The sequence below is a fragment of the Scyliorhinus torazame genome, unplaced genomic scaffold (genome assembly GCF_047496885.1).
Source record: "Scyliorhinus torazame isolate Kashiwa2021f unplaced genomic scaffold, sScyTor2.1 scaffold_590, whole genome shotgun sequence".
Taxonomy (NCBI): domain Eukaryota; kingdom Metazoa; phylum Chordata; class Chondrichthyes; order Carcharhiniformes; family Scyliorhinidae; genus Scyliorhinus; species Scyliorhinus torazame.
Genome location: NW_027308317.1, coordinates 9,882 through 22,949, shown reverse-complemented (window position 1 = coordinate 22,949; position 13,068 = coordinate 9,882). Strand labels below are relative to the sequence as shown.

At 46.9% G+C, this 13,068-nt stretch overlaps 1 protein-coding gene across 1 annotated transcript in view; it reads right to left on the bottom strand.

Annotated features, from left to right (window-relative positions):
• The window catches only part of LOC140406533 (semaphorin-5B-like), a gene marked incomplete at its 5' end in the record, with an annotated part of 108,953 nt that extends 96,780 nt beyond the window's left edge, over window positions 1-12,173 (bottom strand). Inside the window, 3 exons of the mRNA XM_072494537.1 lie at window positions 1,358-1,456; window positions 10,096-10,158; window positions 12,046-12,173. Of these exons, the coding sequence (XP_072350638.1) occupies window positions 1,358-1,456; window positions 10,096-10,158; window positions 12,046-12,173 (290 nt within the window). The remainder of the gene's footprint in view (window positions 1-1,357; window positions 1,457-10,095; window positions 10,159-12,045) is intronic.
• Between the last annotated feature and the right edge of the window lie 895 nt (window positions 12,174-13,068).

Genomic DNA, 13,068 nt, shown 5'->3' with positions numbered 1-13,068 from the left:
CTTTGGGTTGTGGGGGTGAAACCCACGTAGACATGGGGAGAATGTGCAAACTCCACACGGACAGTGACCCAGGGCCGGGATTCGAACCCGGGTCTTCAGCGCCGCAGTCCCAGTGCTAACCACTGAGCCACATGCCGCCCCCACACACCTTCTTTACTGAGTAGTACTACATTCTGTATGCTTCACCCGATGCCTGTGCCTATGTATTTACATTGTGTATTTATGTATGTCCTATGTTTTTTTTCATGTATAGAATGATCTGTCTGAACTGCATGCAGAACAATACTTTCCATTGTAACTCGGTACACATGACAATAAATCAAATCAAAATCAACTCATTGTTCCTAGAGCATGGTGATCAGAACTAGATGCAATATTCAAGTTGTGGCCTAACTGAGCCTTACAGGGATTCAGCACAACTTACTGTTGTGTTCAGTACCTCTATTTTGGACGAGGTGGCAGTGGGTAGGCTGCCACTGGAGTCAGTATCCGTGGGAGGGTATTCCTAAATTCCTTCATGGGACATGGGGGTCACTGGTAAGGCCAGCATTTGTTACTTTTGATCCGAGTGGCTTGCGAGGCCATTGCAGAGGGGTGTTAAGAGTCAACCACATTGCAGTAGGCCAGGCCAAGTGAATTTGGCAGATTTCTTTCCCTGGAAGGGCATTAGTGACACAGGTGGGTGTTTACAACAATCAGTGCTTAGTTACATGGTCACCATTACAAATTTTCAAATCCAGATTTACCAATAGAATTTAAATTCCATCAGCTGCCGTGCTGGAATTTGAACCCGTGTCCCCAGAGAAGAAGCTGGATTACTAAGCCTGTGACACTACTATTAGGCCACCATTCTTATCCAGACTCTTTGTAGCTGCCCTCATCTCTCTTCCCTGGACTAACGTGACTCCTGATCGGGTTCAGACTTGGTACTTGATTCTTATGCAGTACTTTCACAGCGGGGATTGGGTATGAGAATGGGACTTGTTTGTCGAAAATGGCTTGTTGACACTCAGTGGGGGGGCCGGAGACATTAAAAATGGCTGCTCGGTCAGGCGACAGCAGATGGCTGGTGCCCCGATCAGGAGTCACGTTAGTCCAGGGAAGAGGGAAGCGGGCAGCTAACAAAGTGTCTGAATTGAATGTTGGAATGCTGGGAAGGAGCGCCGGAAAGGGACCAGGTGGATTGCTCTTCGAAAGAGCTGGTGCAGACTCGATGGGCTGAACGGTCTCCTTCTGTGCGTACCATTCTGCGATTGGATGGTACGTGGCTTCCCTCAGCTGAGGAGATCCTCCTGTGTCGAAGGAGCATTTTGTTTCGAACTTTGACAAAGAAGCAAGTCAGCAGGTTTATTTTTACCTGTCGGTTGGTGCAGGTTGGAGAAAAGGCGTTGGTTCCACAAGCAAAGATTTTCTTTCCGTTAATGAGCAGAACGCGAATATAATTCTGACACTCGACCTGAACAGGAGAGAAAAGATACCAGAACTGTATTTAAAGTAGCCATGATGTGGAGATGCCGGCGTTGGACTGGGGTGAGCACAGTACGAAGTGCTCACCCCATTCTTTGAATTTGTCTATATATGTGTTTCTGGAACAGACCTCTTCATTCACCTGAGGAAGGAGCAGCGCTCCGAAAGCTAGTGACATCGAAACAAACCTGTTGGACTTTAACCTGGTGTTGTCAGACTTCGTACTGTATTTAAAGTAAGAACTTGCATTTGTCGGGCATCTTTCATCGCCTCAGGGCGTCCTAAAGTGCTTTGCCGTGAATCAAATATTTATAACACGTAGATAGCGTTATAATGTAGGAATCCTGGTCGCCAATTTGCACACAGAAAATTCTCATAATGAGCAACGTTACAGCAACCACATTATCTGTTTTTAGTGATGACAATTGTGGGATTAATATTGGTCCAGGACATGAGGGAAATTACATCTCGGCTCAGCTCCAAAATAGTACCCGTTTACATCTATGTTGAGAGGTCATAGTACATAGAACATACAGTGCAGAAGGAGGCCATTCGGCCCACCGAGTCTGTACCCTATCCCCGTAACCCAATAACCCCTCCTATCCTTTTTGGACACTAAGGGCAATTTATCATGGCCAATCCACCTAACCTGCACGTCTTTGGACTGTGGGAGGAAACCGGAGCACCCGGAGGAAACCCACGCACACACGGGGAGAACGTGCAGGCTCCGCACAGACAGTGACCCAGTGGGGAATCGAACCTGGGACCCTGGCGCTGTGAAGCCACAGTGCTAACCACTGTGCTACCGTGCTGCCCCTAGGTCAGGTTGGTCTCATCTGGAAGACAGCACCTCCGAGAGTGCAGCACTCTCTCAGTGCTGCCTTAGAGTGTTATTAGCCCAGACGTCTGTGCTCAAGCCTTCAGAACCTTGTGATTCTGGAGGTTATGGGTTGACACGAGGGTGGGGGTTACCGATAAGATCAGGGAGGGTATGGCTAAGACTATTTATGAAAGGAGTTACATGCCACAGGAAAGGGGTGGTATTTAGGAAGAGGAGATAAATAGGCTGAAAAGCCTGCCTCATATACATCCAACTTGTTACTACTACTGTGGACCATCCTTATCAAACTTGGTGGATGTAAGTGATAAAAAATATTCCAATCCCCAAGACTCTATATCCTTGCTTCAAATCAATGATCATTGCACTCAAATCTGGCGATGTTTCTTGAATACACAACAGAAAATATGGGGAAAGAATGTCTTGACTATCGCTGAAAAGGAGGACATGTTGTTGAAGCTTTTTATCTCACACTCATCAGGTCAAACACCACAGTACCAAATTTCAAACAATCACAACAATTTATACTACAGGTGAACATGTGAACATACAAATTAGGGGCAAGTGTAGGCCACTCGGCCCCTCGAGCCTGCTCCACCATTCAATAAGATCATGGTTGATCGGATTGTAACCTCAACCCCACATTCTAGCCTGCCCCCATTCGCGCCCCCCCCCCCCAACACCTTGCTTAATCAGAATATGTTTGGCTCTACCTTAAAAATATCCAAAGATTCTGCTTCCACCGCCTTTTGAGGAAGAGAGCTCCAAAGACTCACAACCCTCTGAGAGAAACAATTTCTCCTCATCTCTGTTGTAAATAGCGACCCTTTGTTCTAGGTTCCCCCACAAGAGGAAACATCCTCTCCACATCCACCCTGTCAAGACCCCTCAGGATCTTATATGTTTCAATCAAGTTGCCTCTTCCTCTTCGAAACTCCAGAAGATACAAGCTTAGCCTGTCCAACATTTCCTAAGATAATCCATCCATTCATTGTATTAGCTCAGTAAACCTTTAAGCTGCTTCCAACACATTTACGTCCTTCCTTAAATTAGGAGACCAATACTGTACACAGTACCTCAGATGTGGTCTTCCCAATGCCATGTACAACTGAAGCATAACGTCTGTACTTCTGCATTCAATTCCCGTCAGAATAAGTTATAAAATTCTATAAGCTTTCCTAATTACTTGCTGCATCTGCATACTAACCTTCTGCGATTCAGGCACTAGGACTCCCAGATCCCTCTGCATCTCAGAGCTCTGCAATCTCTCACCATTTGGGAAATAAACTTCTTTATTTTTCCTGTCAAAATTGGCAATTTCACAATTTCCCCACATTATACGCCGCTTCCCAGGTTTTTACCAACTCGTTTAACCTATATATGTCCCTTTGTAGCCTCCTTGTGTCATCGTCACAATTTACTTTTCTACTTATCTTCGCCCAAGTCATTTATATATTTGTAAATTTGAGGACGCAGCACTGATCCCTGTGGGATAATAGTCATTACATATTGCCAACTAGCAAATGACCCATTTATGCCTACTCTCTGTTTCCTGTCCGCTCATCAATCTATCCATACCCATATGTTAGCCCTCTCCACCACAAGTTTTTAGTTTCTGCAAAACCTTATATGTGGCACCATATCAAATGCCTTCTGGGAATCTAAATATAGTACATCCACTGCTTCCCCTTTATCAACGGCATATGTTACTCCTACAAAGAACCCCAATAAATTGGTTAACGTGATTTCCCTTTCACAAAACCATGTTGACTTTGCCTGATTACCTTGAAATCATCCAAGTGCCCTGCTATAATGTCTTTAATAAGAGTTTCTAACATTTTCCTGCTTTCTGTCTCCCTCCCTTTTTGAATAAGGAAGTTAGATTTGCTATTTTCCAATTTAATGGAACCTTCCCTGAATCTAGGGAAATTTGGAATATTAAAACCAATGCATCAACGATATCAGTAGACACTTCTTTAAGACCCTAGGATGATGTCCATCAGGACCCTGGACTTGTCAGCTCACAGCTCCAGCTATTTGCAAAGTACCACTTCCTTGGTGATTGCAATTTTTTCTGAGTCCTTCACTCCCTTAAATTTCCTGATTTTCAGCTATTTCACCCCTTGCCATTTTCCTTTCTCACTGTAATGTACCTATTCTGTGCATATCATTTCAAATGTCTGCCACTGCACCTCTATTGACCTATCCCTTAACCTCATTTGCCAGCTCCGTATGTTTTCATGCCCTCATAATTGACCTTGTTTAAATTCAAAATGCTTGTCTTGGATCCATCCTTCTCTCCCTCAAACTGAATGTAAAATTCTATTATGACGCTGTCATTATAAGATCATTAATCAATCTTGTCTCATTGCACAAAAGCAGGTCTAGCATTGCCTGCTCTCTGATTGGCTGTAGAATTAAGAAACTAGCCCTAAAACATTCAATGAACTCTTCATCTAGGTTGTCTTTGTCCATTTGATTTTTTCCAGTCGATATGCAGATTAAAATCCCCCATGATTATCGCTGTACCTTTCTGATAAACTCCCATTATTTCTTTCTTTATACTCTGCCCTACTGTGTGGGCACTGTTAGAAGGCCTGTACATCACCTCAGGACAAATACAAGAATACCAAATTTCAAACAATCACACAAATTAAGACTACAGGAGAAACGAGTGCTGATTGGTTGGCAAGTTGACTGATGTGCTGAGGTGTTGCCATGGGGAAGCCAATCAGAGTCAATTTACCAACCAATCAGCACCATTTTCTCCTGAAGTGTGCTTGTTTGAAATTTGGCATTAAGACCATAAGACCATAAGATCTAGGAGCGGAAGTAAGGCCATTCGGCCCATCGAGTCCACTCCACCATTCAATCATGGCTGATTTCAACTCCATTTACCCGCTCTCTCTCCATAGCTCTTAATTCCTCGAGAAATCAAGAATTTATCAACTTCTGTCTTAAAGACACTCACCGTCCTGGCCTCCACCGCCCTCTGTGGCAACGAATTCCACAGACCCACCACTCTCTGGCTGAAGAAATTTCTCCTCATCTCTGTTCTAAAGTGACTCCCTTTTATTCTAAGGCTGTGCCCCCAGTTCCTAGTCTCCCCTGCTATTGGAAACAACTTCCCTACATCCACCCTATCTAAGCCATTCATTATCTTGTAAGTTTCTATTAGATCTCCTCTCAACCTCCTAAACCCCAATGAATATAATCCCAGGATCCTCAGACGTTCATCGTATGTTAGGCCTACCATTCCTGGGATCATCCGTGTGAATCTCCGCTGGACCCGCTCCAGTACCAGTATGTCTTTCCTGAGGTGTGGGGCCCAAAATTGCTCACAGTATTCTAAATGGGGCCTAACTAATGCTTTATAAAGCTTCAGAAGTACATCCCTGCTTTTATATTCCAAGCCTCTTGAGATGAATGACAACATTGCATTTGCTTTCTTAATTACGGACTCAACCTGCAAGTTTACCTTTAGAGAATCCTGGACTAGGACTCCCAAGTCCCTTTGCACTTCAGCATTATGAATTTTGTCACCGTTTAGAAAATAGTCCATGCCTCTATTCTTTTTTCCAAAGTGCAAGACCTCGCACTTGCCCACGTTGAATTTTATCAGCCATTTCTTGGACCACTCTCCTAAACTGTCTAAATCTTTCTGCAGCCTCCCCACCTCCTCCATACTACCTGCCCCTCCACCTATCTTCGTATCATCGGCAAACTTAGCCAGAATGCCCCCAGTCCCGTCATCTAGATTGTTAATATATAAAGAGAACAGCTGTGGCCCCAACACTGAACCCTGCGGGACACCACTTGTCACCGGTTGCCATTCCGAAAAAGAACCTTTTATCCCAACTCTCTGCCTTCTGCCTGACAGCCAATCATCAATCCATGTTAGTACCTTGCCTCGAATACCATGGGCCCTTATTTTACTCAGCAGTCTCCCGTGAGGCACCTTATCAAAGGCCTTTTGGAAGTCAAGATAGATAACATCCATTGGCTCTCCTTGGTCTAACCTATTTGTTATCTCTTCAAAGAACTCTAACAGGTTTGTCAGGCATGACCTCCCCCTTACTAAATCCATGCTGACTTGTCCTAATCTGTCCCTGCATTTCCAAGAATTTAGAAATCTCATCCTTAACAATGGATTCTAGAATCTTGCCAACAACCGAGGTTAGGCTAATTCGCCTATAATTTTCCATCTTTTTCCTTGTTCCCTTCTTGAACAGGGGGGTTACAACAGCGATTTTCCAATCCTCTGGGATTTTCCCTGACTCCAGTGACTTTTGAAAGATTATAACTAACGCCTCCACTATTTCTTCAGCTATCTCCTTTAGAACTAGGATGTAGGATGTAGTCCATCTGGGCCTGGAGATTTATCAATTTTTAGACCTCTTAGTTTCTCTAGCACTTTCTCCTTGATGCTGGCTACCATATTCAACTCTGCCCCCTGACTCTCCGGAATTGTTGGGATATTACTCATGTCTTCTACTGTGAAGACTGACGCAAAGTACTTATTTAGTTCCTCAGCTATTTCCTTGTCTCCCATCACAAAATTACCAGCGTCATTTTGGAGCGGCCCAATGTCAACTTTTGTCTCCCGTTTGTTTTTAATGTATTTAAATAAACTTTCACTATCATTCCTAATGTTACTGGCTAGCCTACCTTCATATTTGATCCTCTCTTTCCTTATTTCTCTCTTTGTTATCCTCTGTTTGTTTTTGTAGCCTTCCCAATCTTCTGACTTCCCACTACTCTTTGCCACATTATAGGCTTTCTCTTTTGCTTTGATGCATTCCTTAACTTCCTTTGTCAGCCATGGCTGCCTAATCCCCCCTCTGATAACCTTTCTTTTATTTGGGATGAACCTCTGTACTGTGTCCTCAATTACTCCCAGAAACTCCTGCCATTGCTGTTCTACTGTCTTTCCCACTAGGCTCTGCTCCCAGTCAATTTTCGTCAGTTCCTCCCTCATGCCCCTGTAGTTACCTTTATTTAACTGTAACACCTTTACATCTGATTCTACCTTCTTTCTTTCAAATTGGAGATTGAATTCTACCATATTATGATCACTGCCTCCTAAGTGCTCCCTTACTTTAAGATCTTTAATCAACTCTGGCTCATTACATAACACTAAGTCCAGAATGGCCTGTTCCCTCGTGGGCTCCATCACAAGCTGTTCCAAAAAGCCCTCCTGTAAACATTCAATGAATTCCCTTTCCTTGGGTCCACTGGCAGCATTATTTATCCAGTCCACCTGCATATTGAAGTCCCCCATGATCACTGTGACCTTGCCTTTCTGACATGCACTTTCTATTTCGTGGTGCATTTTGTGCCCCCGGTCCTGGCCACTGTTAGGAGGCCTGTACATAACTCCCATTATGGTTTTTTTGCCTTTGTGGTTCCTCAACTCTACCCACACAGACTCCACATCATCTGACCCTATGTCATTTAGTGCTATTGATTTAATTTCATTCCTAATTAACAAGGCAACCCCGCCCCCTCTGCCCACCTCCCTGTCTTTTCGATAGGTTGTGAATCCCTGGATGTTTAAATGCCAGTCCTGAACCCCCTGCAACCATGTCTCTGTGATGCCTACCACATCATATCTGCCAGTCACAATCTGGGCCACAAGCTCATCTACCTTGTTCCGTACACTGCGCGCATTTAAATATAGCACCTTTAATTCTCTATTGACCGTCCCTTTTTGTTTTCTTAGTGTGGTGGACCTTGGTTTACTGAGCCTTTCCATACACTGTGTCATATTTTGTGGGATGGGGACTATCATAACCTCTCCTGAGTTTTGTCTTTTCGTGCTTTTTTGTATTCCTAAGCAGCTACGCTTCCCACTGATTACTTCACCTCTTGGTTCCCTGACTTTCCCTTCCCCCCCCAATCTTTAGTTTAAAGTCCTATTGACCACCCTATTTATTCTTTTCGCCAGAACACTGGTCCCAGCTCGGTTCAGGTGGAGACCATCCCAACGGTATAGGTCCCCCCTGTCCCAAAACTGATGCCAGTGTCCCATGAAAAGGAACCCCTCTTTCCCACACCACTCTTTCAGCCACGTGTTAACTTCCCTGATTCTTGCCTCCCTATGCCAATTTGCACGTGGCTCGGGCAGTAATCCGGAGATTATGACCCTTGAGGACCTGTTTTTTAATTTGAATCCTAGCTCTTTATAATCTCTAAACAGGTCCTCTTTCCCAGACTTGCCTATGTTGTTGGTGCCGACATGGACCACAACAACTGGATCCTCCCCCTCCCTCTCCAGTATCCTTTCAAGCCGGTCAGAGATGTCCCGCACCCTAGCACCGGGCAGGCAACATACCATGCGGGACTCTTTATCCTGCTCACAAAGGATACTATCTATCCCCCTGATAATAGAATCCCCTACAACTACAACTTGCCTATTTACTCCCTCCCCTTGAATGGCCTGCTGAACCATGGTGCCTTGGTCAGCTGACTCATCCTTCCTGCAGCCCTGTTCGCCATCCACACAGGGAGCAAGTGCCTCATACCTGTTGGACAGAGTCAAGGGCTGAGGCTCCTGAGTTCCTGACTGCTGGTTCCCTTTACCTGCCTGACTTGCAGTCACACCCTGTTGTCCCTGGCCACTGGCAGGATTTAAACTACTTACTCTGACAGGTGTGACTGCCTCCTGAAACACAGTGTCCAGGTAAGTCTCCCCCTCCCGGATGTGCCTCAGTGTTTGAAGCTCAGACTCCAGCTCATCAACTCTGAGCCGGAGCTCTTTGAGCAGCCAACACTTACTGCAGATGTGGTCGCTGCAGCTCGCAATGGGATCTGCCAGCTCCCACATCAAGCAGCTCAAGCACATCACCTGACCAGCCATCACTGATTAATTAATTAGTTTAATTTAAGTTTATGAGTTTAGCTGTGTTTTTTTTTTAAATTTGGGGCAGATTTGCTATCAACCAATCAGATCACAGCTTTCCTCTGACGTCACTTTTGGAAAAAAAAACTGGAAAACAGGAAGTTACCGTTAGGTTTTTATACTCACAGAGACTGCTCCTCCTCCTCTGAACGGCTCCCGAAATTAGGCCCGAAGAAAGAGAGAGAACAAAACAGTAGGGAGAAAGCACCTTCTCCCACTCTGCACCGAATTACCTCACTGCACCAAATTACCAAATTCTCACTCGGTCTGTATCTCTCTCTCACTCAGGCTGTGTCTCCTTGACCTGCGCAATGCTTACTAATGTGCGCTTTCTGTCTGTCTTTTATACAGACTTTAGGATGACTCACACTAAAACTTCAAAGAGAAGAATACAATGTGTACCTTTGTGCCCCTTAACAGGCCTCAGGTGATTGCCAGATAACTGCCTCTCAGCAATTAGGGTGGGGGCAGCTTCAGCCAATCAGACACTAATCTACACTGCACTTTTAACTGAAAAACAGCAAAATTAGATTAACCACTTACCTTTCCTGGTTACCTCACTGCACCAAATTACCAAATTCTCACTCGGTCTGTATCTCTCTCTCACTCAGGCTGTGACTCCTTGACCTGCGCAATGCTTGTGTTTGTCCTGATGAGTGCTAGCTAAAAAGCTTTGGCAGGTTTCTCTTTTCAGCAATATAAAATAATTTCTCTACCGCCCAAATTCGGTTCAAGGGAAATCCAATGTCAAGGTTCAAATTACTTAAACCAAACAATTATTTTGTAAACTCTGCAAGGAAAGCAAAAAGCATCAACAGTAACAGCATAGTGATGCTGGAACGATGAAACTACACATTAACCGTGTTGTGACGATGGCTTAAAAAGTTACCTCGGTCTTCCCTTTACTCTGACAGGCCTTCCTGGTGTCTTCCTCTGGTCCCCATTCTATTGCCTAGGGAACAAGAATATACAAGTCACATGACATGCTTCAGCTGCCCGAGAGCCATGTTGTAACGATTGAGTATTGGAATGGAGAGGCAAGGTGGCAAGGTGCAGGGAGGAGGAGATGGAGGGAGGGGAGGGGAGGGTGAAATGGAGGGAGGAGGGATGGGGAGATGGGAGAGGAGAAGCGTACATGGAGGGAGAGGGTGCGGGGTAGGTGGAGGGAAGAGGGGGGTAGAGGTATCAGAGGGCAGGGAGGAGAGGGTGGGGTGCAGGCAGAGGGAAGAGAGTGGGAAGGGGAAGGATGAGAGAGGGCAGGGTAAGTGGGAAGGAGAGAGCGAAGGGGAAGATGGGGGAGGAGAGTGGGAAGGGGGATGGAGGGGGGAGAGGGGGAAAGGGGTGGGATGAGAGAGGGGAGGGTAAGTTGGAAGAGGGAGGGAGCAAAGGGGAAGATGGGGGGAGGAGAGTGGGAAGGGGGATGGAGGGAGAAGAGGGGGGAGAGGGGGGAAGGGGTGGGATGAGAGGAGAGGGTAAGTTGGAAGAAGGAGAGAGTGAAGGGGGGATGGAGGGAGGAGAGGGGGGAAGGGGAGAGAGGAACAGGGAAGTGGGCAGAGAAGAAGCAATGGAGGGGATTTAAGGGAAATTGGAGAGGGAGTGGGTTGGATTGGAGAAGTGTGGGGCAGAGGAGGAAAGGTTGAGGGGAGAAGGGGAAAGGGATGGGGAAGTGGGTACAAGAGAGGTAGGAGGGGAGGGAGCGAAGGGGAAAGTGGGAGAAAGAGGAGATTAGGTGGAAAAAGGAGGGTGGGGATGAAGAGGGGGTTGGGAAGTGGGGAGGCGAGGAAGTGGAGAGAAGAAAAGAGGGTGAGGGATAGGGAAAGAGCAGGAGAAAGGGGGTGGGTGATTGGGGTGGGGAGAGGGAAGGTGGATTTGAATTGAGGGAGGGGAGGGAGTGAGTGAAAATGGAAAGGGGGTAAGAGTTAGCATTTAAATTCTAATGATAAAAACCTTCACCTATACTCTTGAGGAGATTTAGTGAGCAAGACGTTTTGTTCGCTTGCTGTGTGTACAGCAAGGAGTGAAGTAATCCTTTCAAACCCTTGTTAATCAACAAGTCAACGGAGGAAAACGTTCTTCATTTGCAGGTTTGATTTACTGTTCACGAGTCACTTCAGTGAAAGGACGTTCCCTCCATCACCAACCAATGGCTGAACCATTCACTGACTTAATGCTAAAAACAACCTCTAAAAATTATTGGACAGAATTCTCCGTCCCGCCAGACCCGTTTTCTGTGCGGTGTGCGCAGGATCCTCCGTCCTGGCAGCCGGCCAATGGGGTTTTCCATTGTGGCCACCCCACGCTGTCGGCAAATCTGCGGGCGTGAGTGCGCTGCCGGCGAAACAGAGGATCCCGCTGACGGAGAATCCCGCCCATTTTGTTTTGGGGCAGGCTTTCTATCCTGAAAATGGCAAATCGGCTCCAACGTGACCCCTTCGAAATGGACATGTCCCCCACCACGGGTGCCTCACAGAGCTATCAACCTTATGGGGCATCGGAACATAGCTTAACACCATCCATCGTCCGACTGGGATTACTGGACAGCAATCAGGAGCGAGCGGCCCCACCCTTACCCTTGAACCTATCTCCCCGCTGCCCCTCCCCACTCCCCCCAACTCTGTCAAAAGTAGCAAACATCTGATGGCACTGTTCATTCAACTGTTACTTTAGATCACCAGGTAATGAATCGTATAGCAGAGCAGGAGGCCATTTGTACCATGGTGCCTGTGCGGGCTCTTCGAAAGAGCTATCCGAATAATCCCGCCTCTCCTCCTGTCCTTGCCCCATAGTCCAGCAAATTCTTCCTTTGTGAACAATCCCAGTTCCTCCAGTCTCTCCTCACAATTGAAGTCCCTCGTCTCTGGTACTCTCCTTGAGGAGTCTCCTCTGCGAGGATAGGAATCTTTGGAGAGCTGCAGATGCTCACTCGTTCAGTATATTCAAGACTGAGGTCGCTCAGAGTTTTGGGCACTGAGGAATTCACAAGAATTAGGAGCAGGAGTAGGCCATTCAGCCCCTCGCACTTGCTCTGTCACTTGACAAGATGGTGGCTGATCTGATTATGGCTTCGACGCCGTTTCCCCTACCCTTCCCCACCCAGCCCGCCCTCCGTCAACAGTGTCCGTGGCCCTGGCTTCCCCCCGTGCGAGTGAGAGGGTGGAGGCGTGAGTGAGAGTGAAGAGGTGGGAGAGCGGGACTGCGAGAGAATGAGGGAGTGTGAGAGCCTGAGGAGTGAGAGAGAGAGTGATGGGATGAGTAAGGGAGCGTGAGAGAGGAGAGGAGAGAGTGAGGGAGTGTGAGAGAGAGAGTGATGGGGTGAGTAAGGGAGCGTGAGAGAGGAGAGGAGAGAGTGAGGGAGTGTGAGAGAGAGTGATGGGGTGAGTAAGGGAGCGTGAGAGAGGAGAGGAGAGAGTGAGGGAGTGAGAGAGAGGGAGTGATGGGATGAGTAAGGGAGCGTGAGAGAGGAGAGAGTGAGGAAGTGTGAGAGAGTGAGAGAGAGAGTGATGGGGTGAGTAAGGGAGCGTGAGAGAGGAGAGGAGAGAGTGAGGGAGTGAGAGAGAGGGAGTGATGGGATGAGTAAGGGAGCGTGAGAGAGGAGAGGAGTGAGTGAGGGAGTGTGAGAGAGAGAGTGATGGGATGAGTAAGGGAGCGTGAGAGAGGAGAGGAGTGAGGGAGTGTGAGAGAGAGAGTGATGGGGTGAGTAAGGGAGCGTGAGAGAGGAGATGAGAGAGTGAGAGAGTGCGGGAGAGTGAGGGAGAGAGCATGTGTGAGTGCAGAGAATGTGTGTGAGAGAGAATGTGTGCAGGAGTGCACATGTGCGCCAGTCTCCCCTCATCGTGTCGAGCAAAAATCTGTCTAACTCAGC